Genomic DNA, 26784 nt, shown 5'->3' on the forward strand with positions numbered 1-26784 from the left:
AGTTGCAATTGCCTGTAACTTTTGCCTATGGCTGTTGTCTCAGCCCCTTGTTGCAGCAGTCTAACTAAATCGCCGTCGTTTTGACATGCTACTTCAGGCACAATTACAAACTGCCTGCCATCAAAAGAGAAGGGGAGGGTGAGGCTCATAAAAGCTGTGATGCTTCAGTTACTGTGGCAAAATAATGACTCTTTCCAGGATGGAAGTTAAGATCTTTGTAGGAATACAGCTGTGGTCAGTGTTGCCTTACAACCATGAAATTATCGCCGGCCACAAAAACTAATCCAAGCTTTTGTTTTCTGAAGTACCGATGATTTGGGAGCATGCTTTCCTGACCACAAGCAGTTCCCTGTGTGCAAACAAGCTAACCTGAGAGTTTAGAGCGTCTCTCGTCTTTTCTAGCAGCTAAAAGCACCACTTCACCCTGGAGTGACCTTTCTGTCTCAATAAAATGCATCTGGATAGATTAAAATGCGACTCTGTTTTAATACAAAAGTGAAGCACCAATATATAAATTCATTGCACCCAGAGAGCAATGAATTTATTTATGATAAAAGCTTTTACTTAATGGGAACACAAAATTCAGTTTCTCAGAAAATTTGAATAAATTAAAAAAATATATAATAATAATAATAATAACAATAAAGAACAGTGAGCCTGATGGAAATTATTGCCATGTAGTGGACATCATATGCTCTCAATACGTGGGTGTGCCCTTTTCTTTTAAGAATTACTGCATCAGTTTGGCATGGCATAATGTGTGACGTTATTCTGGTTTGCATCAATGAACTCCTGCAGGGATTTGCTTCATAACTATCAAAATATGTGTAGTTTCTTGTTTTTCTGTTTCTCCTCTGAGCCTCCAATACTTTGTGACTTTTGGCATCGTGGTCAAAGTTGCGTGTATCCAATGTGATTATCTGCTGGCCTGAGACTTTCTCCAGCTGACTAATTACTACATTAGGTCATAACACTTGGAATGCACTACCCAACAATTATTCTACTCAGTTATGCTTAATATTGCACAGGCTGATATTGCTATGACAATATGTTTGCAATGTATTGTGCAGCCCTAACTGCAGTTGTTTTTGTTGTTGGTTCACCATTTTCCTTCCACTTAACTTTCCATTAGCGTGCTTTGATACAGCACTATGTGAACTACTAGGATTTTTGGCAATGTCTGTTTTTTGGTTCATCATCCAAGTGAAGTGTTGTAATGTGCACAGGGAAGACATGCAAAGTCCACCCTAAAAGCCCCAGCTTGGATTTCAACTCATGACCTTTTTGCTGCATCTAAGCCATCAATAGTTCAGCCCCAGTTATTGGTTCCTGCCTATGAATATAGGCTGGCAAGTATTTAATAATTCTTTATGTATTTTTCTCAATTTTGTATGCCTTCTCTGCAACATTAACCTGAGATAAACTCCCCCTGAGAAGTTTACTGCCATTTGAGACAGTAAACTGCTGCACACAGAGTCATACATAAGCAGGAACACACGAGGCTGAAGTTCAGCTGGATAAGGAGAAAACGACCATGTTTGTGTGACTTTGGGCGCCCCCTGCTGCTGAGAAAATGAAGCACTGACTGGAAATGCTTGCAGCAAATGGTGTAATAAATTTTATTTATTTATTTATTGGCTGGTCTTTGTTTAGCTTGATCTCTATAATCATCTTTGTCTGTATGTATTTTTAAGTTTGTTTTTGGTTGTTGGTCCTTTCTCTATTTGTAGCCTTAACATCAACTTTACTTTCTGTTTCAGTTTAGGTCAGCTGATTTTATTGGAGAAATAAAAATTCATTAAAAATGTTTTCTTCCATTTATTTAATTCTTTTAAATGCGCTTTATGTATTTTTGTGTCACATTATGTTGTTGACTCTCACTGTTTTGCTTTTATTATTTGCAGATAAATGTTCTACAGTCAAAGAGAAGATCAGAAATCCTGAAATCGGTAAATCTACCTTCTAATCACAATAAAGCCAATTGAATAATATTTGTTGGGGTTTTTTTTTAACGTCTGTTTGAACAATCACTGTTTTTTGTTTGCTTTTTATATGTAGATGCTGTCCTTCATGTACGCCCATCTGACTTTCTTCCATCAAGGTTACGACCTCTTTAGTGAACTGCAACCTCTTATGAAGCAGCTGGGTGGACAGGTACGAGCAGCTTTCTGAAAAACATTCAGATTACGCTGTTACTTATTCAACTATTGCGATGTCATGTTTTGGTGCAAATCCTGCTGTTTTTATGTGTGGTGACCTACAAAAAATCATCCATGTTACTTGCTGAATGTTTTTTTTAGGTTTTTTAGGATCTTTTTTCAGTTTGGACACATTTATTAGCTCCCATGATGGAAGTATGAAATAAAAGCTTAACGTTGAGCACAACCTCATTGAACAATTGGAAGAAGACTTTAATTAGAATTTTTTAAGTTAAAAAATTATTGTTGTTTTAGTCTTAGTGACTGAATTATTGAAATAGTCTAGCAAACACTTTAAGATAAATGTAATTGATACATCTTTTAAATTTGTATTTTTAATTTTTAAAATTGCCAGTTTGCAAAGAAAGCAGGATGTTAACAAAGGCAAACATTTTCAAAACCCACTGTCAGATAACTGTAGCAATTTAGAGTCGCCAAATCTCCATTTCAGCCTCAGTTTGGTCATTATTGAACTGTGCAGGTGTAGATCTCCATTTGGACTCAAAAGAACTCGGGGAAAAAATAAATGAATTGACATATTCACCTTGAGTTAAAAATAAAATCCTTTCTTCAGTCACACCTTCCATGCAGGTAAAAATCATGTTAATCCTGTGTTAATTAAGTGATACCACAAACTGCATTCTGCAATCTGTTATTAAGTTAAAATTGGCTCCAAGACAATCACCTCGGTACCATTTACATATCACCTGGTGGTTCATTAAATAAAAAATACCTTCTTGAATCCTACCATTGCAAGTTTGCTTCTCTGTCGTGAGACTTTACCTCAACATGTCTTAAGAGTGACATGTTAGTAACAAATATTCTTGAGGGTATGGCATGAAACAGGATAAATATTCGTAAAGTAATACTGTTGGGTACTGTAAGAGTCATTTCTTTGTATTCAGATTATTTTTTCATGGTTTTTATTTCACTCGTGGTGTTTGTACAGCATATTTCAGCAACAAGGCGGTTTGAATTGCTTTGCATAATGAGAAAACATCATAAACGCAGGCAACACTTGTGAAAACCAGCAACAGACATTGCATTTTGTCATGTGCAATCGTTATATGTTGGGCAATGTTGGATTTTTTTTTATGGGTCAAAAGCAACTTTGAACAGGTGGGATTTTAAGTCTTAATATAAAGGATGTCAGTGTTTCAGCTGTTTTGCAGTTTTACATCTGTGGGTTGAGCTGAAGAAAAGAGGAGCCAGGACTCTGGACAATCTAGAGATTAATCGTTAACTAGGGTTCACTGACCAGCTTCAAATTCTGTCAAAGCATATTGCCTAGTACGCACGTTTTGCAGTTTGATTAGTAATTGGTTAATTGAAGAAAAAAAAAAGAGTCAACAGATCAGTTCTACTCAGTATTGATGTGAAGTCAAGCAGGAAGAGCTGATTAAAGGGCTTTTAGTTATTCACTTGTCACATGTGATTTTGTTAAAAACATTATTATTCTTAGTAGGCAATCTGTAGATTAAAATTTATGTGATGATGTCAAACAAGTCTGTTAACCAAACCACATAGAAGGTACTTTTAAATTGTGAGATTTCAACCCAAAAGGATCCACCCTTACAAACTGTTTCTGTTCCTATCTCATCAGTGTTTGTGTGAATCTGAGTGTGTGTGTGGTGTGTTTCCGCCTTGTCTGTATTCATGCATCCCCCAGCAAACAGGGCCAGCCCTCTGGGGCAGAACTCAGCCCAAATGTGACTTTAAGATGATTATCGCAGTGGAGCTGCTGCTGCAGTTAGCAGGAATGAGGAAGGTCCCTCTTTCCGCCAGGAGGCTAGAAAGAGGGTTTTTTCACAGATTCACACGGTTGATAGTCAGCTGAGCGAACGCAGCGCAGAAACTGAAGGATGATGCTCAAAGTTGGAGGATATGGAATGTATTGAATCAGAGCTTTGAGGCAGGGATCCTCAGCAGTGTGAGATAGACCTTGGAGAAAAAGTTTTTGTGATGTTTGAACTAGATAACTAGATATTTTTTTACATTTTGAACAACAGCGTCTTTGGGAGCCACATTTGAAAATATGGAGCAGTGGAAACCTAATTGAAGGGAAGAGCATTCCTTTGCTTCCCGAACATCCGATGCAGTGATGTGAGGACAGTGACAGGAGCAAACTTTCAAATGCAGATTTTCTTTTCTGGAAGGAATAAAAGGAACTCTCAGGGTTTGAAGGAAAGGACTGTAAAAAGACCCAGACCTTGAAGAGGGAGGAAACAAAAAGCAAGAGACTTTGAATTCAAGCTGACAAACAACTGGACTGTAACCCTGCTGTGGATTACAAGCCTGTCGCTCTGAATTTGAAAGAGAGCAGAAAGGAGAGGGAGATCAGCGTGTGGGCTGTGGGAAGCCGCGGCAAGAGGATTGTGTTTTCTATCGTCTCTCATCATGAAGCTGAAGAAGGTGGAGAGACTGTGCAGGGAGGTGTGGAGGAGCTGCCAACAGGTATAAAGCATTGTCAAGCAATTTAAAAGAAATATATTTGAGAATTTAAGAAAAGAAACGTAAAATAAACTTTGAGAAATGTTGAGGGAAGCTGATTGGTTTGCTGGTAAGGTTTCTGATCTTCTGGTTTTGTTACTTTTCATTCATGCTCAACTGGCCCCACAGATCTAATCGTTCTGATTGAAACTTTCAGTGACGCACAACCTTATGACTTAATGAATTCACTGGCTATGTTCAATTAGAGGGATTTTCTGTATCTTTTCCATGAGTCATAAAGCTTGTCATTGTAGTTTTCATGTAAGCACAGATCTGTGGTCAGTCAGTCAGTCATGAAGCATCTGCCACTGCTGAACTCTGTCATGGGAGCCATGAGATGGAAAGACAGATATAATGTTAAATACAGGTTTATGTATTTAACTCTCTGCTGTTTTATAGAAGGCAGCAGAGAGACTGAATGGTTTTGACTGAACTGGTTATCAAAGCATAACAGAGAAAAACATTTTCCATCCTGATCTTATCAGCTTGCTGCACTCTCGTCCACCCATTTCCGTTCTAAGCAAAACAAATACCCACTGCAGTCCTGTCTTCTTTAAAACAGCCAGATAGCAGCAAAATCTGTGTGTACTTTATGGAAGACGCCATTTTAAGATGTTTATTTATTTATATAGTCTTCATTTACTAAAAGAAAATCCATTGATGTCCACAAAAATTAAAAATGTTACGCCATGAGGGGAATAAAAGTGAAAATACAAAAGTTGCTACAGCTGACTGGCTGACTTTTGTTCATTTCTTTTATTTTCAACCTAGAAAGAAACTTTTCTAAATGATCCCCAGATCAATTCAGCCCTTTGGATTTAGCCCCATTTTGTATCCATGAGTTGCCATTTCCCACTTACAGTCTGTATCTGCATACCACGTATACATTTATTTATCTTGTTCATTCAGTATTATCATAAATGATGAAGATAAGTAGTCCAATAACTAGATATAGCTAACATACAAAAAATTTGAACTGCAAGTTAAAGTCTCAAGACTTTGCATTACACGCTATTCCTAGTTCTTTTGGTTCTGATCCTTTTGTCTATCTAATCTTATGAAATATGGCAGAGTATGTCCCATGAATAAACAAATTAGATTTAAGCGACTTCCTGATAGATAGATAGATATTTTGGGACAACAGCTTTCCTTTTCCTCCTAGCGAATGTAAATGGACGTACAGTCGACATGAAAGGCTAGAAAAATGACACAATGTGTGTTTTACTGTGATATTGCTTTAACTTGTTGCTTTCAACCATCTAAAATGATTAAAAATTATTTTGTGTTCTGAATAGAGTTTTGCACAAAAAAAAAGAATCTGGTTAAATCTGCTCATGTCTTAATAAATGTTTAAATAGAAGCAACCCTAAGTTAAGATTTAATTTCATGCAGGACTATGAATATAAATGGAATATGAAAGTTGAAGGAATAAAATGTTTGTTTTCACTTTTGTTGCACACATTGCACCATGAATCTTTACATGCAAACCTGTTGCTTCTAATGTTTGAATCATAAAATGGAGAGATGTACATTATGCTGATAATAGTTAGCAACACAACAAGCAACATTTATTGTTTTTCTGATGTGGAGCTTGGGTGTGAAGCCATTCCTTTATCCAAGTTCTGACTCCAGAGGCAGTCAATCTTTTATTAACATTTCTGTTAATTGTCCCTCTGTTAAATTTTCACATTTATTTATTTCTTTAAAATTTGTCTGTCAACTTTCTTTCATATTGCAGCCAGAATGTTTGGCAAAACCAGCCCAGTCATTCGCTGAGAAATAACTTCATGATGTGATTTTAGGGGTTTTTGTTGAAACAAAATAAAGATTTTGAATTGTGAGCTTTCAGATAACCACAAATGCTTCAGTCTACTTTAAAACTCCAACATTACTCAATATCTGAATATTTAGTTTGCAGAGGAAATTTTGAACCTTCTTCATCACGCCTCACATTCCTCCTGCAGCCCCTCAAACACTGACCTCTAATCAGATACTGATTCTTTTGTGTTCAAGGCTGCAGACGGCATAATTTAGGTCATGCCACAGCAACAAACCCTTGAGAGACCCAGTTAAGATTTCACAGCTTTAAGGCAAACTGGCAGATTTTCAGCAGCAGCCTATGAACCCCAGCTCTTTATTGAAAACTTTTTTAAGTTGCTGTGTTCTCAAAGGAGCCCTTGTTTTCCTCCCCGCGTGCAGTTTTTACTGTAAGGAGTGAAATAAATTGATGATTTCTCATTAATTTCACCCTTGATCAAGCCAGCTCTACACAGCCCATTTTGTTTAGAAGAGAAAACTTGCCTTGTTTAAGTCTGATCATTGCTCGATCAGTATAAAGCTGAAAATTTGCCTTTTCAACACATTTGAGGTCAAAAATAAACCTCACTCTCAAACCATAAATGGTTGTCATTCCTCAGATTCTAAGCGCTGCTATTTATCTTTGCGCTGGGAGATCATTTTGCTCTTTATGCATAAGCTAAAGCTGTTTCTGACTGAGATGCTTGGCTGTTTTTGACCGGTTGGTTTGGTAAACTGAACTATATTGTTCTGTCTCCTGCAGTTGGACCAGCTGGTGGTCGATGCTGCCAAGGAGAAGAGGGACATGGAGCAGAAACACTCCACCATCCAACAAAAGGTAAATTCACATGAATGCTGTTTCCTCATCATTCTTTTGGGTTTAAATCAAACATGGTCCGATGGTTTCCATACCAACACACACTGTAATGTACATGTAGTGTACCTGAAATGTTCTCACTTGTTTACCCATTTTTCTTTTCAAAATGGCTTCAGCCCTGATTGAATGGATGGAAAGTATCTGTGAACATACATTTTGTAAAAACTTGCCAAATTGTCTCTATGCTGTAACTGCGAAGTAATTTCCCTGCTAGGATGAATAAAGTACTTCTATTCTAAATATTCTTAATTGGATTCACATCTGGACTTTGACTAGGCCATTTTAACACGTCTGCTGTGATAAAAGCCATTCCCCTTTGCAGCTCTGGCTGTGTGTTTACGCTCGTTGTCCTGCTGGAAGGTGAGCCTGCGCTTCAGTCTTTTTCAGCCTCTAAAATTTAGCTCCATCCATCAACTCTGACCAGCTGAAGAAGGATATCCCTACAGCATGATACTGCCACTACTATGTGCCACAGTGAAGATGGTGTTTTCAGGGCCATGTGTTGTAAAACGTTTTCCATGAAGGCCAAAAAAGTGATTTTTCTTCCTTGTTGGCTGTGTCCCCTGAAGAACACTCAAACACTTACTCACTGTGTCATAATAAAGCTGCATTTTGCATATTTAGTAACTGTAACACTATTTTGTTTGGCTGTTTAATTATATCAGGAATCTGATAAAACTTTGTAAAGGGAGTCAGAAATAAAGGAAGACAATGCCATACTTGGGTATTAACTTGTTCAGTTGAGTGTGTGTTTGTCAATTGAGGGAATGGCAGTAGTAGTCCGCCCTCAGGTGTCAGGTGACGATGATCTCAGCTACACACACATGCATTATTGACAACGGACGGGAATCCGTTGCTAAACAAACTCGGTTTGGTTTCAGCGTGCTTTCAGATCTCCTGATTAGCAATTGTTTATTTCACCATTCAGTTTCTCTGCTTCTCATTTTGCTAAAGCATACAGCAGATCAGTGGCACATCTTCTGATCTGGGACTCCTGCATCTGTTGAGTTTGATGATGCCCTTAAAAGATAGTGAGGCCGGGAGCTGGTTGTTATATCCCAGCATGTAATGGAAGTTATTTGCCCTGTGGTTTAGTTGTACATCACACAGCATCATTGAATACAGAAAATAGTTACTTACCCAGCTGTTCTCTTAATGGGATTTTCTTATTCCACTGTCTGATAACTCAGCTGGAAGAAACACATACTGTATGTGTTTCCTCCTTCCTCTTGTATTCTCCTCCATCTATCTTCATTATGGCATCTGTGCCAACTTCCAGCTATCCTTCCTAAGTTTAACTGGATGCTATTTTTATGCGTTCTTGCTCTCTCTGTCTGGCTGCATCTACCTACACCCTTCTAATCATGTTGTCTTCTCTTTCCTTCTGCTTTTGCTCTTCTTTCATCTTTATTCTAATCTCTCCAGGCTGCACTCCAGGTAAGTGGTGTTTCTTTTCCCTTTTCCCTCATTTTTACTTCCATGCAACATCTGCATGAACATAGTTTAGTGTTGGATCTCTGGAAGGTCAGAATTGATTTCTGCATGTCTCACTGTTTAGAAAGACTTCAGTGATGAAGACATTTAATTGGCAATGTGGATAATAGGTTGTCATATTTGAGTTAAGTTGCCAGGCATGCTTCTGTGCTTTGTGCTGTTGATGCGTTTATGAGTTTGCTGAGTTTATTGAATAAGTTAATGCTGTTTTGACGCTTCAGTCGGTTACTGCACATGACTTCACATGGTGTGTTCATCCTGAGGCAGGTTTGGTCATTCACAGTTCTTATTCGGTCTTTAAAAGAAATGCTTTTCTTCACATTTATTTTTGGTTATCGCACATGTTTTCTTCCAAATCAGTTCAAGCAAAGCATTCAGTTAGTTAAATTATTTACTCCTGACATAGTCCCTCATTTTGTGAAAACAAGGCTAAGCAGCTAACGCTTTTGCCTGCTATCCTTGGCGTCATATTATTTCACTCCACTTCATTCTGGATATACAATGCCTTGAAAAAGTATTTTCCCTCAATTTTATTTTATTTTTTTCACATTTTGTCACATTACCTTAATACCTCAAGCCACATAATGTTTTATCAAGATTTTATGTCATATACCAGCACAAAGCAACACATAAATGCGACGTAGTGGATATGATGTACGGGTTTCAACATATTTTACAACTAAGAAGCTGAGAAATTTGGTGTTCAGTTATAAATTAAATGCAAACGCTTGCCTTTCTAAGTTTTCCCATTAATAAACAGAGAATCCAGGCCTTCTTGTTAGAAAATGCTGGAAAACAAACAAAATCAGTGAAGATCAAGGAACAGAGTGGACATGGCAGGGAGAACGATTTGGAGGAATGTAAAGCAGGATTTGGTTATGTAACAATATTCCAGGCTTTGGATGTGTGGACTGACATGTTCAGTTTATCTTCTGAAAATAGAAAAAGTCATGCACAACTGCATTATATGTGACCATATGTGGAAACATTCAAGGGGTGTGAATATTTTTGCAAGGTCAAACCTAAAGCTTCTGCTTGTGTATGGAAATATTTTGCCAGAAAGTGTGAATTAAATATATAAGACCAGTTCAAGGCACTTTTTCTATTAAAAACCATCCACATCATCACTCAGTCGTTTATCACGTTACTTCCCCATTATGCAAGAAGGAAGTCTGCCAGCCTAGAATGTTTATTTTTGTGCACAATAAAAAAAATGTCATCATGATTCTGCTGTTGAAATCCTTATGGGAGTTTAAATGGGTCCTAAAGTTGTATTTAGTATGCCAACTCTGTGCCTGTGTGCATTGTTCAGCAGAAACTGATGTCACACCATGACACAGCTAAAGTGCCTTTAAGAAATGCAGTCACGTGCTGCTGGACCATTCTATCTATATCTTATTTAAAGAAAATAAGTAGGGATCAATGGTTTAAAACAACTTCAGACATTTTTTATGTGACAATAAACTAGAGACTTCTATGACATAAATTCTTAATAATAAGCTTCTAGAAGAGGAAGCTGAGCGTACTACTATCAAAGTGAAGTCATGTTTTATTCTCCAAGTCCTCTGTAAAACCAACCCCAACACACACAAACACACCCCTCCACACACACACAAACAGGTGACCTTTTGCTTGAATCCTGAGCACTCTGAAGGAGGAGCAGCTGCTCTAGTTGGATAGACGTAGCGACAGGAGAGGCGGGGAGGTGATGGTTTGTAGACACGATGATCCACGAGGCTTCAAGTGACTTCAGTCACTGAGATGACACAGACTGAGGTGCTGACCAGTGTCAGCTGTACAGGGAAACTCATACAAGTTAGCAAGGAGAAACTGAGAAGAATGAAGATTTTCAGCCGTTTTCACTATGTGTGGTATCTGGTGAGTGCATGTTGAGCATGTAACGGTGTCACTCTGCCAATGTCCACTCGAGTAGTGTTTTTTTTTTTGCTTCACGTTTTCTCTCATTTGGACTGCCTCTTCTTCCTTTCTTGGAAATGCAACCTTTCTTTTCTCTGTGTGGTTCTCTTGCTGTTTGTGTGAAATTTTAGGAGGTGACAGAGCTTGACTTTTTACCAGACCATCGCAGCTTTTGTGCCTGGAGGTCGACCTCTGTACGTAGTCGATGCATTGACTTCCATCTGATGTCTGTGTTGTAACCCCACCTGCCTCAGCCCATCATCCCCTCGTCAGCACATGCCTGGAAACTGCATTGCAGTGTTCGTGTAGATGTTTGCATCTTTGTCCGTTCCCTCACTTTTACAGCCCGACACATGCATCAGTGTTGCTCTCCTCATAATGCAGCATGTCAGTATTGTTGTCAGTGTCTGCGAAAGGGAGTTTTGATTGCTGGTTTGATGTGAGGGTTGTTGTCCATTGCCACATTTTAGTCCTTTGGTTTTTAAATGACAGGACCAGGAAACCACAGCTTTGAAGAGTTTCAGTATAATCTCTTTATACAATATACAGCTGCAGATCTCTTTTAGATCTGTATATTGTGATACTACAGTAAACTCCCAAAATAAGATAAAAACTTTATTAATCCCATAGGAAATCTTTGGAAACACAAATCTTAACCCTTAAATTAAAATGAAATCTTTTTCAACACAAAGCAGCACACAGTTGTGAATTGGAAGGAAAATGATTTTCAAGGTGTTTTACATCTTTAAATATATCTACATATAAAATACAATGTGATTAAAACACTTTCCCTCACCCTGAACCTGCTAACCAATAAAACACGGTAGTGTCAGTATGATGTAGTGGGAATTAGAGATGTTCTGCAGAAAGAAAGGAGTGACATGTACATCTCCAGACATGTACTAAAAGGTACTTTTACAAAGTATTGACTTGGGGGATTGGGCTGAATACAAATGCATGCCACATTTTTCAGAATTTTTGGAGGGAAAAAAATTAGATTAGCATGCAACATTTTCCTTTCACGTGACAATTAAAATCCCATTAAAACACCTAAATGTTTTGTGCTACAATGTTACAAAATGTTAAATAGGTATGGATATTTTTGCAAGGCACTCTGGTTGTCTAGAAATCCAAAACTGACTTATTGATGTGCAGGAAATAAGCAGGAAGTGGTGACCATTGTCACAACCTGCTGTATCTCTGAGGTCACTTCCAGTTGACAAACAGTCATCGGCACTGAAATGTTTAGACTCCTGCAGGTTTATGTTTGCTTTGTTTATGACTGTGTGATGTTTTGGTTTTAGCCCAAGGCTTGTTTAAGGTAGACTTGCATTGTTGAAATGATAGTTTTATAGCTATTTTAGAACATTAACAGTACTTGATAGAAAATCCCCAAACAGAGAAACCATTTAGTTCCTCTTAGTTAAAATTCAGTAAACTAATGCCGTTTTGAATATATCGGCTTGCTTACGTTGACAAAAGCGCTTTTCTAACCCAGGAGGTTTGTTGGAAGACATTGGATGTTTCTGGAAGGACAACAGATAAGATGATCCCCCTGCTTGTTGCAGGAACAGGTCTGAAGACTTGAAGCTGTAATTGCTTATGGAGACGCTGATGCTTGCTGTAAATTGACTCTTCAAGGACACACACACTATTACACACTCTTGTGCAGTTGTACAGGGTGGTGCCTAATGTCACCTGAAGCTGAGGAGAGTGTGGCAGCACCTCGGGTAGTTAACGCTAAGCAGTCTCATAACGACACATGAGACTGAGTTACAGCAGACATGCAGGATATTCAGAGAGAGACTCTGTGATGCCTCGCTCTTCACTATGCAAACTACAAGCAAATATGGAAAGCAGCAGCTTCATAGTCTCACTGGTTTCAGATTTTCTTAAATATTTGAGCTGCTCTGATTTTGACCAATTGAACATATTATTCTAAGAGCTATAACAGAGCGAATTAAATAATGTTCTGGGTGGTTCTGTTGGTAGCCTGTATAACTGGTGTCGGAGCAATAAGTTGGGCTCATTTCCTGTGAGAGATGGAGTTTGCCCAGGTTTCCTTTTGTCTCCGTTTCTGTTCATAACCTTTATGGAGAGATTTTCTTGGTGCGGCCATAATGTTGAGGAAATCCGTTTTGTGGCTTTAGGATTGGGTCTCTGATGTGATTCTGACCAGGGTGTCAAACTCATTTTCATTTCGAGTCACATCAAGATCATGAATTTCCTCAAAGGCCAGTTGTGGCAGAACGCATTAATGGAACTATCAGACTGATAATATATTATAGCTTTTTCTGTATTCGGAGTACATCTTAAAATTACATTAATTAATCACATTAATATACTCTGACATAGTAAAAATAAAAAGTGATTTGATTTGACTGATAAAATCATAAACTTGGCAAATCATACTACCATAATCTTGACGTTCTCTGGAGTCCAGAGGGCTACGTAAACAGTTATGGCGGCTCGGCCTTGATAGAGGAAGTAGTTTGGAATCCAGCAGGAAATGTAGGAATTACAGGATCAACCACATTTATGCATCCATGCAAATACTTTTTACTTTTATTTAATTTATATTGAACTGAAAAAAAAAAGTGTGAAGTATTTGACCTGCCGACCTCCAATCATAGACAGTTGAGGGAAAATTGGTGGTTTCCAGTCTTTGGTCGATTGTTGTTGTTTATGCTTTGCATAGATTTTCCTTCAAACAAATTTTTGTCTATTGAACATTTGAATTGAACCCCTAATCTGAAGCATTCAACCTTACCATTTATTTATGTCACAGTTTATTTTATTAGTAGGTTGGTTGTAAACATTTATGTATTTTTTTTCGCTTGATACCCTTTATGTATTGCTTGAGGCAAATAAATGGCAAATGTGTGTTTCTGTGTTTCAATTTGTTGCATGCAGTGGTTATAATTTAAAATAGCCGCTGTAAGTCAGGCATGCTGTCTCACTATTGCTTGATTTTTTTGGAATATATATTCAGGTCAGGCTGAGCAGCAGCTACCCTCTGAAAGACCACTTCGCTCTTCTCAGTTATGCTCCAAATTAGTTTCATACCACTGTAGAAAATAAGCATCATTGAAGATTTCATGCTGATTATTGTTCTTTTACTTTTTTTGTTTATATGTCAATGTTTCCTTTTTTTCCCATGTAATTTCCAGGATTTCTCAAATGACGACACGAAGCTGGAGTATAATGTGGATGCAGATAATGGCATTGCAATGGAGGGTTATCTATTCAAGAGGGCCAGTAACGCTTTCAAGACATGGAACAGGTAATGACACAGTTGAACTGGTGGCTTAGAAGTAATCTGTACCAGATATAACTTTATTAGTTTTAAGACTGAAACATTTTTGAGTAGATAAACAAATATAAGAAGTTTTTTGCTCTTTTGCTTCAAAATAGCATGTATTGTTAATATTTTATGAGGAATTAGTAATGACTTATAGATTCAAGTAAATGTGTATTAACTGGGTCAAAAGAAACATGGCACATGTTAACTTTTTTGGTACAGAAATCTCTTCATCTCCTCTTACATTCAGTCTGATCCTGCAGCAGTGACTGTAGGGCTCTTTACTGCTCAGATGGCAATAAAGTTTAAAATTACCACAAAAACAATCTGACTTCAGCCCAGTGAGAATGTTTGTCAGTCTTTGAAGACAGAAATTAAAGTTTCCAAAAAAGCGATGGTTAAAAGAAGCTGCTTCAAAGCATCTTGAGTAAAGAAATGCAATGACTTCCAGCTTTATTAATCCTAAAACTTATATCTCCAAAGAATTTGCTTTCAAGTATAGAAAATAATCCTGACATGCTTTGAAAACAGGTTCAAAAGTGCATTTTTCGTCAGGGTTTGTGCACAGTTTCGCCATAAAACTACAGTACCTCCATAAGTCACATTCCTTAACTATCATTTTTCTCTTGATTGAAATCTCAACTAATTTAACAAACTGATAATTTTCTGGTGATGCATTACTACTTTAAAATTAAATTTGGTGTCCTTTGTTTTTGAGAATAAAAAAAGTTATTTATTTAGTCATCAGTTTCTCTGGACTTCCCTGTGAGATATTTTAGCAGCATTTCTGCTCATTGCATGCGACTGATTTTCCTCTTAAATACGTGCTCTCCTTTCAGACGTTGGTTCTCCATCCAAAACAATCAGCTAGTTTACCAGAAGAAATTTAAGGTATGTCAACTGACTCCCCACACCAACCACACAGAAAAATGCTTCTGTTTTGTTTTTTGTTTTTTTGTGAGTATTTTTAGTTTACTGCTGTAAGGCAAAACTTTGAAACTGTACTATGTGGAGTAAAGCACTGCTGCACTTCAGGATGGGTTTCTGTTTTGGTTATAATTTTGAAAAGTATTTGTATTTATGATTCAGTAGAAGATAAGCACATCTATTTTTCACCCTTGTTATGAATGTTATGCATATTTACTACTAACTCAAAATTAGAGTGCTTGATACAATGGTAGTAGCGTTTTTTTTAAATTATTTTATTAGAAACACATCGCTCAAACCCAGTCACTCATGTAGATTTACATGGTTTAATAAAATCTTCTACCCTCATTTGTAAATTAAATGGATTGTGAAAGCAAAGTGACAGTACATTCTCTTTAAAAGTAATAATAGAACGTTTTAAATGGTGTTCACATTGCAAATACCAGTTGTCTATTAAAAAGCGATTTCAAGAAACAAGGTTCGTAACTACGTGCGTGTTTTGGGTTAATGCTCGTTTTGAGGTACTTAATGCTGTCTTACTCTTCAAAACCTGAGAAAGTAGAAAAAAATCTTATATAGAAGTGATTTAAATGTTGTTTCAGAATCTCAATGTTGGCATTTAGAATAATGTGTTGTAATCCTGACCAGGATCTATTTAAAAAGCAGGCAGGCTACACATAAGTCTAAATCTGCATGTGTTATATATACTCAAGTTTTTTAAAGTTGCATATTTCTATGAAATGACTTTACATAAGTTCTAAAGTAATTACTGTAATAGCTGTTTGTTTTCAACTATTGGCTCAGGGTAGCACCTTAACTTTGTAAAAGTGTTGAGCAATACTTTCCTTCTTTGCATGTGTCTTAGATGTGTGAGTGGTATTTTGTTTTTCTGCCACCCCACAGGACAACCCGACAGTAGTGGTAGAAGACCTGAGGCTATGTACAGTCAAGCACTGCGAGGACATCGAGCGGCGCTTCTGCTTTGAAGTAGTTTCACCCACAAAGTAAGACAGAATCACATGAACATTTCTAGCAGTCTAAGAAATACTGAAGTCTATCAGAAATGCATGTGGAAATGAAGGGTTTGGGGCTGGAGGAGCAGCAAATCTATCATTTAAGACACACAAACAGATTTTCTCACAGCTGCTGTTTGATGCTTGTGTTCCCCTGTGAAGGAGCTGCATGATGCAGGCCGACTCAGAGAAGCTGCGGCAGGCTTGGATCAAAGCCGTCCAGAACAGTATCGCCACCGCCTTCCGCGACAAGGGAGATAGCGGCGAGGTAAAGAAAAAAAAAAAAAAAACTTGAGAGCATGAATCTATTCAAATATAAAAAAATGATGTCAGAAAGATCCAGATGTTAAGTCTTTTAACAACACAGTTGAATAGGATTTCATTTTAGAAATGTGTGTGAGAGGAGAGATGTGGACTTCTGGCATAGTTTTCAGCTGTTTATTTATTTAAGTCTTGATTTTAATTTACTGTCTATTCTGAACACTGACCTGTTTCCTCATGCAATCTCATGCCAGAAGCTGGACAGGAAGTCATCTACGTCAACAGGGAGTCTGGACTCCGGAGGAGAACCTAAGGAAAGGTCGCTGAAAGGAGAGAGCGCTCTGCAGAAGGTCCTGGCCATTCCTGGCAACGCCTGCTGCTGTGACTGTGGCCAGCCGGACCCGCGCTGGGCCAGCATCAACCTGGGCATCACTCTCTGCATCCAGTGCTCTGGTATCCACAGGTAGAGATGCAGACGCTTTCCACACACCGATAAATGCTCTCAAAATGCAGCAGGTTTTTCTACATTAAAAAATCCAGCAAAACTAATAAACCAAGTGAGCACGTTGAGTGCATTTTATTTATCTTTTAGAGATCTTACATAATGCAGGTCATGTAGAGTTCACTTCAGCTCTGTGGAAACAAAAAATAATTAAAACTTGTTTGCTTTTGTAAGTTTGGGGAAATATTTCCTGTTATGGTGTGAAAAGCTTTGGGATTTGTGAAATGTAAGCCTGCGATTACATAAACCCTCAATGTGTGTGGGATGTTGTCACAACATTTAATTACTTTCCATAGCAATGTTAATTAAAGCTTAATATGAAAATGATTTTTCCCACAATCTACATTATAAAAAAAGAATCTAATGGCATATCTTTGTTTTTGACTCTTGCACACAGGATATATTCATAGAATAAACTTCACTACACAAAGATGAAAAGAGTGAATAGAAAGGAAATCTTGCTTTGTAACTTCACAATGCAGGAAAGAGAGTCAAATCTGCTCTGTAGCTCAATTCACTTGTGTTGCTGTAACAAAAATATGTAAAGTGATCTTTTTTTTTTTTTACTTGTTCCCCCTACAGGAGCCTGGGAGTGCATTGCTCCAAGGTTCGGTCTTTAACTTTAGACTCATGGGAGCCAGAACTGCTGAAGGTAATTCAGCTTCATTGTTGAGATTCATATTATGTCAAGTCTTGACCCTGCTGCAAACCGTATTTTATTCTGATTTATGCCAAGTTCAGTAATTATTGTTTTTTTGTTTTTGTATGAATTTCACCAGTTGATGTGTGAACTGGGAAACAGAGTGATCAACCAGATATATGAAGCTCGACAAGAAGAACTAGGAGCCAGAAAACCACAGCCGGGAGACCCCAGGTATAAAACTGCCTATGTTGTTATTACATTTTAGGTAATGAAATGTTTATTTTCTTATTTAAAAAGGGAATGTAATTATTATTATTATTTTTTGCATCTTTTAATGTATATTTAATATTGTACACTGGTAAAACACAATATCTTACCAAGTATTTTTGGTCTAGTTTCTAGTGTAAATATTTCAGAAAACTTTAAATAAGCCCAAGCTAACTTACAAGTGACTTTTCAGCAAGATACAGTAAATACCTATATAATATTTTAAGTCAATAATTTCTTAATACTGATGAAAAAGTACTAGTTATCAGTGAAACAATCTACCAGTGAAGCAGTCAGACTTTTTCATCAGTATTAATAAATTACTGACTTTCAGCCCCTGCATCTGGCTGAAAAGTTACTTTTAAGTTAGTTTTGTCTTATTTCAAATGCACTAAGATATTTGCACCATAAACTAGAACAAACATACTTGGTAAGGTTATGTGTTTTTGCAGTGTATAAAGAAGCTTAAGTGGCTAATTAAAAAAATCTGCAGAATGTGGCCATTTTTTAATCTGATTAATTGTCAGAATAATTGATAATTTTACTAAAATAATTAGTTGCATCCCTAAACTGCTGTTAGTTTTTCTTTTACTGAACACCGTAATGTGCCCTGGAAAAATATTCATAGCTTTTGACCTCCTTTGGTTGCATTAATCAGCCTAACATGTTTGTGTGATTTGCCGGCAGACACGAGGTGGAGGCTTATATCAAAGCCAAATACGTGGATCGGCGTTTCGTCCGCCGGCCGTCAGATGAGGAGCTTCGTAACAAGGTTGTTTCTCTGAGCAAAGAGGAGAAGAGGCTGAGCAGCAGCTCGGACCACCTGCCGCCTAAAGCACCTCCACCCACTCCCAAACTTCGGCCGGGCTCTCATGCCGCTGGACAGTCAGGTCGGTGCCTAATAAAAACACCATGTGGCTCTTTATCTAACTCAACTTTCAGAATAAGAAAAAAAACATTTTAATGTCACCCTGACTGCGATCTCATTATATTTAGAAGCTTTGAGAGCGTTTCAGGTTTACCTGGCTGTAAAATGTTACCGGATTTAGATGTGGGGGTGGTTTTCTCATCCAGACTGTTGACTGACAGCTGTGTGGTGTTTGTAGCCCACCCATCGGCATAACATACGTTCTTTGTGAGCAGCATATGTCTGCAGCCTCTTTGCTTCGCATTGCTTTTTGCAGTCTGTCTCTTCCAGTGTTAGCCCAGCCTGTAGTCTAACCATCTGTTCCCCTACCTTGCTTTCTTCTTTCTCTCCTCTCTCATTCCTTTTACTTTTACTCCCTTCATTCCTTCCCTGGCTGTTCTGCGCTTCTGGACTAACCCTTCTTGTATTTCTGACCTCAAAACTCTACAACCCCACCCCACCACCTTAACTGCACTTCCCATCATCCCTTGCGTAGCTGCTGCCTGCGGCAAAGAGGCCCGCCGCGACTCTCTCTTCTGTCCTGATGAGCTTGACTCGCTCTTCTCCTACTTTGACACCTCCTCCAAGCTCAGGAGCAGTAAGTAATAAAAGCTGAGTATTTGGCTTGCTTTCCGTCCCCCCCTCTGCTGTTCGTTTTGAATTTCACAGTTTTGGGAGTAGCAGCCCTTTATCCTTTCTTCTCTTCTTTTCTCATCCAGACTCATGCTGTCCTGTAAGCTTTGCAGAACATGACATGTTACTGTGTTTATAAAGGAGGAGGGCAGTATTTCTCTCACTCAAACTGGTATTTGCACTTATATCTGTGTCATTGTTTTGTTTTTTTCTTTCTTTTTTTTGTTTTGTTTTTAGGGACCGGGATCTTAAGGTGATGGAGGGAGTCTGTCATCCAGGGCTCTGTTTTGTTTACCGTCATGTAGTTGTTCCCAATAAGAAATATTAGGTGTACCTTCCTAATCAGACTGCACAAACCTCAATACTAAAGTTCATAAAAACATTTCATTCAGGCACATCTGGAGTGTCATATCGATTATCTCAAATCAAAACTCATCAGCTGGAAGGTGCTCCTTTTATTTCATACTCTTTGGCAACAACAGTTTCATGTAGTGAACCACATGTAGTGAATCAGATTGTTTGTTTTACAGTGAAAAGTGCGGACAGCGGCATTCAGAACAGCGCCGATGGGAGCAGGGAGATGCTGGCCACCACTCCGTCCAGTAACAGCCTGCCAGATGCAGGTGAGAGGCCCCAACCCCGATGAGTTGCTTTTTGAGATTTTTTTTGCCTACTTCATGCTGCCAAACATGATTAACAATTTATTCACAGCAGGCAAATGTGACCTGTGATTCTTTTTGTTGGGTTTTGCAACATATGTCCAACTTTTTCAAGGCTGTCTGAACGGTCCAATCAAGATTTTTTTCACTACCAAGCAATCAGATTTGTTCCACTTGCACATGTGGTGCTGAATCATGTCAGTTTGTCTTTAAAGTGTCTGCAGTCATGTTGCATTTCATCTGACTTTTACGTCATTGACATGGAACGGATAATAATTTTGCACCAAAAAGACATCGCTATCACTTGTCCTCTCCTTTTTTCTTTGCTTCCCGTTTAATAAACCTGACAACACTGTCACCTCTCGTTGCTCCACAAATTTGAAATTGAACCATAAACAGCAATATACAATATATATTACTTCCATAAGTTGTACGCTATGTGACGTCAATGTTGTTCTGCACATGCAAATCACTTTGTTTAGTAGTCCCACTGCAGTTGCATTGAATTAGAAGAATAACGACCACGTAAAAAAAAAAAAATCCGTAAAAAATCTGAATTGAGCATCTAGATCTGCTGTGTGAAATTATTTCTTGATTTGACAGTAATCAGGTTTTTTTGTCGCTGTTTAAATTGAGACCATTACTTTTTCACATTAAAAGTAAATATTCAGATCAAGAATATTTGAGTAACTTTGTTCTTTAATAAATGAAGCCATTGTTTAACAAGTTATTTTTGCATGCAGGTCACCAGTTTGTTTGACCTGAATCGTTAAAGTTTGACTAAAAAAAGCAAAAAATAAATGTAAGAGGGCAAATATGACACAGATCTTTCCCTCTATTTTCCAGAAGCTGCAGAGTCTCCCCCGATGCCCGCCACGCTCCCGACCGCGTCTCCCTGTAAGGAGGTGGTTTTCTTCGAGCCGAAGGAGTACAGCCCGGGTCTGCAGCTCTACTGGGCGTCCTTCAGCCGCAGCCTGCCGGACATGGCCGAGGCTCTGGCCCACGGCGCCGAGGTCAACTGGGTCAACACCGAGGAGGACAAGAGGACGCCACTCATCATGGCAGTGCATGGGGTCAGTGTGAATTTAAGAAGTCCTGTCAGGCTTATTATATATTTATTCATTGATTAATTTGTTAGAAATGTCATGAATCCAGCAGAAAACTTACTCAAATATACAGTACAATTAGAAAAAAGCCCATCATGATATCTTCTCCAGGGCTCACTGGTCACCTGTGAGTTTCTGCTCCAAAACGCAGTGAATGTGAACCAGCTGGACGCTCAGGGCAGAGGGCCGCTGCACCACGCCACCATGCTGGGACACACGGGGTTCGATCACACAGCCACGCCGATCTGCCTCTAACGTTTCTAAAAACAGAGCATCTAACCAACTTCTCTCTGTTACAGCCAAGTTTGTTTGTTCTTGAAAAGAGGAGCAAATCAAAACGCCGCCGACATCGACGAGAAGACGCCGCTGAGCATAGCAGTGGAGGCGGCAAACGCAGATATTGTCACATTGTGAGTTTTATTCCTTGTTACTCAGAAGTTCTGTCCAATTATGTTTAAAAATGTTGAACACCTGACCTGGGTTGGTCTATCAAATATGATTAGAGGTATGAATACTTTTGCACTGAGTGGTAAAGAGATTGCAGTGTTACTGAAATCTTGTTAAAGCTTTCATAGGTGTAATTTCTGTTCTGATTTACGTTTCCGACTTGTTGCTTTTCTCCGTCAGATTGCGGTTGGCCAAGATGAACGAGGAGATGCGGGAGGCGGAGGGACCCTACAACCCGTCAGGTCAATATAACTCCAACAGCCCCACCGAGATGCAGTACAGGAAGTGCATGCAGGAGTTCATTAGCCTGCAGCTTGACGATGAGTCTGATTAGAGGTGTAAAAGCTCGGGCTTCAGAGTTGGGCTCAGTTAAAGCGGCAAACCGAGAAAACGGAGTCTCTGAGCATTGTCACATTTTCTTAAAGGAACTCTGAAAGGAGATCTGTGATTAGAGTTAGCTTAGCCCAACTCTGTTAGCTGAGCTCCTGCTGGGAGCTGAACCGGCCTCTGCACCATTTTTCATCAGGTGTTAGACAGGAGAAACGTGACGCAATAAAGCCATCAAATCTGAACTCTAAGCCAGAGTTTTGCTTCCAAAAACGAGTGACTTTTCCTTTCTGTGACTGTTATTCATGTGAGATAGCACAAAATGTCTCTTTCTCAATCTCTGTTTTTGTCAAAGGTTTCCTCTTTGTTGGAGGTGCTTCTCTAACTTACAGCCACGGTCCAGAAATGAAAGTATTTATTGCTACAACGCAAAGTAGCTGCCTGCTGAACTCAGTGACTTCATCACAAGATCTGGCAATAATCAAGACGTTTGAATGAAGCTCAGTGTAGGGTAGCATAGTGTGTGTCTGTAAACTATAAACATCCATTTTTAGAAATTATGCACATTCCAGTTGTTGGTTATATGCAACTACTGTACCTTCTTTCTTGTGACTGTCTGGTTTTAAGGTCTTAATTACGTTCAGGGCTTGTTTACTTGTTTTTACGGTCTAAATATATGATCCGTCTTGCTGTTTCTACATGCCTGGAAAAAAGAAATCTATTTTAGATCATTTTTCTTTTCTAAAGTACCTTTAGGAAGCATGTGAGAGCTATTTTCACTGTATATGTTGTAAATAATTCATGTGTATAGTTTGTGATTAACAGAATGCGTTAGGAGGGACTGTAGCTGCAGGGTGCCATGAGGATGTTGTATTCACACCCTTGGGTACTTTCATTTTTTTTTTTTATTTGATTGAAAGGTATTTATGAAGAGTCAGTGTCCTTGCCTGTTGCTTATGCTCACAGGAAATCTAAAATTGTAAGACGATCTTCTGGAATGTTAGCAGATTTCTCTTCAGATATACAAAACCCATTTAGGGATGATGCATCTTCAAGTGCAATAGCCTAGAAAAAGATGGATATGTAACTGTGTGAAGCTTTTTTTAAAATCATCTTCTAGCCCTAGCTTCTCTGTGTGAGAGTCACGTGGGAGCTTTAAAATTGCAACTTATATCAAAATCTTCAGAAAGACTGTGGAATGAGCTCAGCTTGGTTTTGCTGATTGAAATATACCCCAGTTTCATCTCATACGTTTTCTTCATGCTGCATGAAATCATCAGAGGGCTCCTGAAGCACTTTGAATTAATGGGAAGGGAAAGAGCGCCCCCTGCTGTACAACATGAGACGTTTAAAAAGACAAATGTCGGTGAAAGAGCCAACTACTTCATCACTGATTTATTTTTTTATGGAAATATGTGAAGATGCTGCTTGTGATAACCACTGGAGGGCGCACTAAAGATATGTTTTTACGCTGATTTTTTTTTCCATTTTCTTCATCACATTTGGAACTGATTGGTAAAAATAATAATATACATACAGTGCTTTGAAAAAGTATTCATTCCTTTTCTCTTTGTACATTTCTGTTACAATAGCAGACATTTATTGGATTTTTATGTAACAGACCAATGCAAAGTAGCATATAATTGTGAAGTGGAAGGGAAAATATATATATATATGTAATTTTGTATTTATTTGCAGAAAATGAGAAATGGTCAAAATAATGAAAAAGATGCATTGCTTTCAGACCTCAAATAATGCAAAGAAAACAAGTTTATATTCATTTAGAAGTAACAATACTAATGTTTTAACTCTAGAAGAGTTCAGAAATCAATATTTGGTGGAATAGTCATGAGGTTTTCAATGGGGTTTAGTTCAATGGGCTCTTACTTTTTTTCCAGAGCTGTAAAAATATATAATTTAAAAGTGTGGGATGCATTTGTCTTCATCTCTCCTGAGTCAAAACAACTTTTTCTGTAATTACAGCTTTCAAGTCTTCTGGGTTGTGTCTCTACCAACTTTGCACATTTAATAAAATTTAATAGAATAAAATTTCTGCCCGTTATAGTTTCAAAGACATTGCACAGAGCACAGCAGTGAACTTTAAGTCTCATCAAAGATTTTAAATCAACTATATCCTTAGTTTCAGTTTATGTCATGCTCTCCTCTTTATTGGTCTGTATAAAATATACCAACAAAATGCACTGAAGTTTGTCGTTATGACGTTCAAAGGGTGCAAATACTTTAGCAAGGCATCACACATTTTTGTTGAAGTTTTTAACTTTTGTTGTAAAAATGTGTAGGAGGTAAATTAGCAGCAGAATAAGCATGTTGTGTCACTGATGGGTTTTGTTTTTGACTTCTACTTAGTGATTATGAGAAGACTGATGGATAATTAGGTGGAAGGACGGTGAGGAAGGTCCAGCCTCATTGATCCTCCATGTTTTTAATGGAGCCAAGTTGATCTTTGTTTGAGGTTTAATGAGTTGGAATAAAAAGCAGCAGAGTGGTTCTGAATCTGAGAAATGGCATTGAAGTTAAATACTCAAAATTCTGCAACAATAGTTTTAGAAAACCTAAAATGAAGATTTATTTTGTCAACTCAGATTGAGAGCCACTTTCCTGACGCAAACAGTTCTTCTTCTCATCTTGTTCTCTTTCTGTTTTTGTATTTTGCTTTTCATTTCTCACTCTCCACCCCAGAGTTTGTGCCTTTCTTCTGTTCTCTCTGTTTCTTTGGGGTACTGAGGCCAACACAACTGTATTTTTGTATATAAACTCCTGCACTTTAATCACAATACAGTTGTTGAGGAAAAACAAATGTCTGTGGGCTTCTTTATTTCCTCCTTAGTGGAGCCCTGCTGGCTCTTCCTGTTCTCCTTCTCCCCTCTGTGTTGTTTTGTTTCATTTTCTCGAGCCGCGACGACTCTCTATCAGGTAGGGACGACTTTTTCCTTCTCTGTTCCGATGAAAACTTTCACTGCATGAGCTTCTCAACTCTGACCTGTCCTGCTGCTGACCTGGAGCTCGTTCCCCACACTGTCTGGAAAAATTTGGAATTTGATTTGGGAATTTCCTGGTCGGGATGAATGTTTACAAATATTTGTATCTTCTGACTTTTTTCCTTGACTCTGTGTAAAAGTTGCGTCCAGCTGTCTATTCTAATCCATCCCTATCAGTAGATGCATCCCTTTATTCATCCCTCCATCCTACCCATCAATTCAATTGTCTGTCCATCCATACATTTGTCCGTCATTCATCTATTTGTTCATTCATCCATCTCTCCTTCCATTGGAATATTTGTTACAAATTCATGTTTTTTTTTTAAAACTGGACCAAAAAAAAAAAAAATGAATCAACGCTTTGCAAGTCTGAAAAACCATGTCTAAACCCTGAGTATGGTAAATGTAATTCCTCATTACTTTCGTCCAAATTTGAATTCTGTCAGACGCTGTTTCACTTTGCGGCAGCAGAACTAGAAAGCTGTAATTTGTCAGTCTGAAGGATTTTAGTAACGAAAAAAAAAATGTCTGCAGCTGATTGTGGAAAATAACTTGGCGCTGAACATCAGAAACAGCTGCAGGGCTTTTATTTTCCTACTGTGTTTTGTTTATGTTTGTTCCACTTGTTTTTCTTTTCTTTACAGGGGACGAAACCTACCAGGACATCTTCCAGGACTTCACCCACATGGCCTCCAATGACCCGGACAAGCTGAACCGCTACCAGCAGTACGACCCTCAGAGACCCTGATGCTGCAGTGCCGCCGCACTTAAAAAAAACCCCAAAAAACACAACTACGGGCCTGGAGTGACGTTGACTTTCCTTGCAGGATCATTCGGAAAGAATCTCATGTCACTTCTAGTTTTTGTAAGAGTCTGGTAGCACTTTGGTCAACTGAATGGGGGGGAAAAAAACCCTCACTCATTCGTTTGCTTTTCAGTTTGACCTTCCTGCTGTCAACGAATGGTACAGCGTTAAAGCTGTTTGAAAGGATCTCAGATGAAAACTGAACTCTGAATGTAGAGCAGTCATCGTTCTTTGACCAAGTTTAAATTCTCCCATCCGGATCTGCGAAACATATGTAGAGAAGTTATGGGGGGAAAAAAGCCTTTATTGTTGATGCATATCAGCATGTTTTTCATGAAAGGTTTGGCCTGTACATGCTTTTACTTTATTTGCACAAGTCTCTTCATGTACTGGAAGCAAACCTGTTAATATTTCATTTGTAATTTTAAAACATTGATTTAAGTAGATTTGTAAATGTTAGGAGTTTTAATGTTTTGGTGCCTGCAGATTGTATCATTGGAAGATTTGGGGAAAAACTTTTTTTTCCCCCCAAAAAAGTTTTTTTTTGGGGGGGAAAAAAAAAAAGCTGTGCCACAACTAAATGTTGTGGCACAGCAAGAAAACATCAGCCAAACACGTTAATTGACAAGTTTCGAGGAAGGATTTTTGTTTTGCAGTTGATGCTAAAGCATCTGTTAACTGAGCGTCTTCCACATCAATGACACACCATTAAAAAAAGACGAAGCTACTTTCAGCACTGAAAAGGTGTCGAACTTAAAAGTTTCAAATCATCAAGTTTAATAATCAGGTGAGTAAATACAGAATATGGTTTATACAGAGTATAAATCTGATCAAATCAACTTATCCTCCCTAGAGCCAATACCTGGCAGAAAATTGAATATTTTCCCAGATGTTTTGGGATCCTTAAGCTGTTTTTGTGCTAATATGAGACGGGTCTTTGAGTTCTTTTTCCCCAGTCTCTTTCTTCCTGTTGAATAGTGAACTTTGACCCTAACCAAGACTCTTGCTGCTCTTTGAGTGACTTCACTTCTCCATGTTTTCTCCTGTTTTGAATAATGACCTTACTGGAATTCAATAGAATAAAACTTAAAAATGACTTTGTAACCCTTTCTAGACTGACTGACATCATGACTGCTTTTGTTTTCTTAAATGCATTTCGATCAGGGGATGATGAGTTGTTCTTTTAACCTGCTTCGTGTTGTCAGACAGGTTCT

General features: G+C 38.3%; 1 protein-coding gene across 4 annotated transcripts in view; it reads left to right on the top strand.

The window, feature by feature from the left end:
- The window catches only part of LOC116725876 (arf-GAP with coiled-coil, ANK repeat and PH domain-containing protein 2), a 50610-nt gene extending 24941 nt beyond the window's left edge, over positions 1–25669 (top strand). The window contains exons 7-26 of one of the 4 annotated variants that reach the window (XM_032572277.1): positions 1905–1949; positions 2059–2154; positions 7249–7323; positions 8788–8799; positions 10905–10967; positions 13944–14056; positions 14914–14965; positions 15905–16005; positions 16177–16282; positions 16530–16738; positions 17360–17429; positions 17557–17651; positions 18375–18577; positions 19091–19192; positions 19758–19850; positions 20733–20959; positions 21104–21213; positions 21292–21402; positions 21620–21681; positions 25410–25669. In XM_032572277.1, coding sequence (XP_032428168.1) covers positions 1905–1949; positions 2059–2154; positions 7249–7323; positions 8788–8799; positions 10905–10967; positions 13944–14056; positions 14914–14965; positions 15905–16005; positions 16177–16282; positions 16530–16738; positions 17360–17429; positions 17557–17651; positions 18375–18577; positions 19091–19192; positions 19758–19850; positions 20733–20959; positions 21104–21213; positions 21292–21402; positions 21620–21681; positions 25410–25513 — 2049 coding nt within the window. In that variant the 3' untranslated portion in view covers positions 25514–25669. The remainder of the gene's footprint in view (positions 1–1904; positions 1950–2058; positions 2155–7248; positions 7324–8787; positions 8800–10904; positions 10968–13943; positions 14057–14913; positions 14966–15904; positions 16006–16176; positions 16283–16529; positions 16739–17359; positions 17430–17556; positions 17652–18374; positions 18578–19090; positions 19193–19757; positions 19851–20732; positions 20960–21103; positions 21214–21291; positions 21403–21619; positions 21682–25409) is intronic. The other 3 variants (XM_032572278.1, XM_032572280.1, XM_032572279.1) reach the window with 3 other exon arrangements.
- The last annotated feature ends 1115 nt before the right edge of the window (positions 25670–26784 follow it).

This window comes from Xiphophorus hellerii, chromosome 9, assembly GCF_003331165.1.
Source record: "Xiphophorus hellerii strain 12219 chromosome 9, Xiphophorus_hellerii-4.1, whole genome shotgun sequence".
In the NCBI taxonomy this organism is placed as follows: Eukaryota; Metazoa; Chordata; class Actinopteri; order Cyprinodontiformes; family Poeciliidae; genus Xiphophorus; species Xiphophorus hellerii.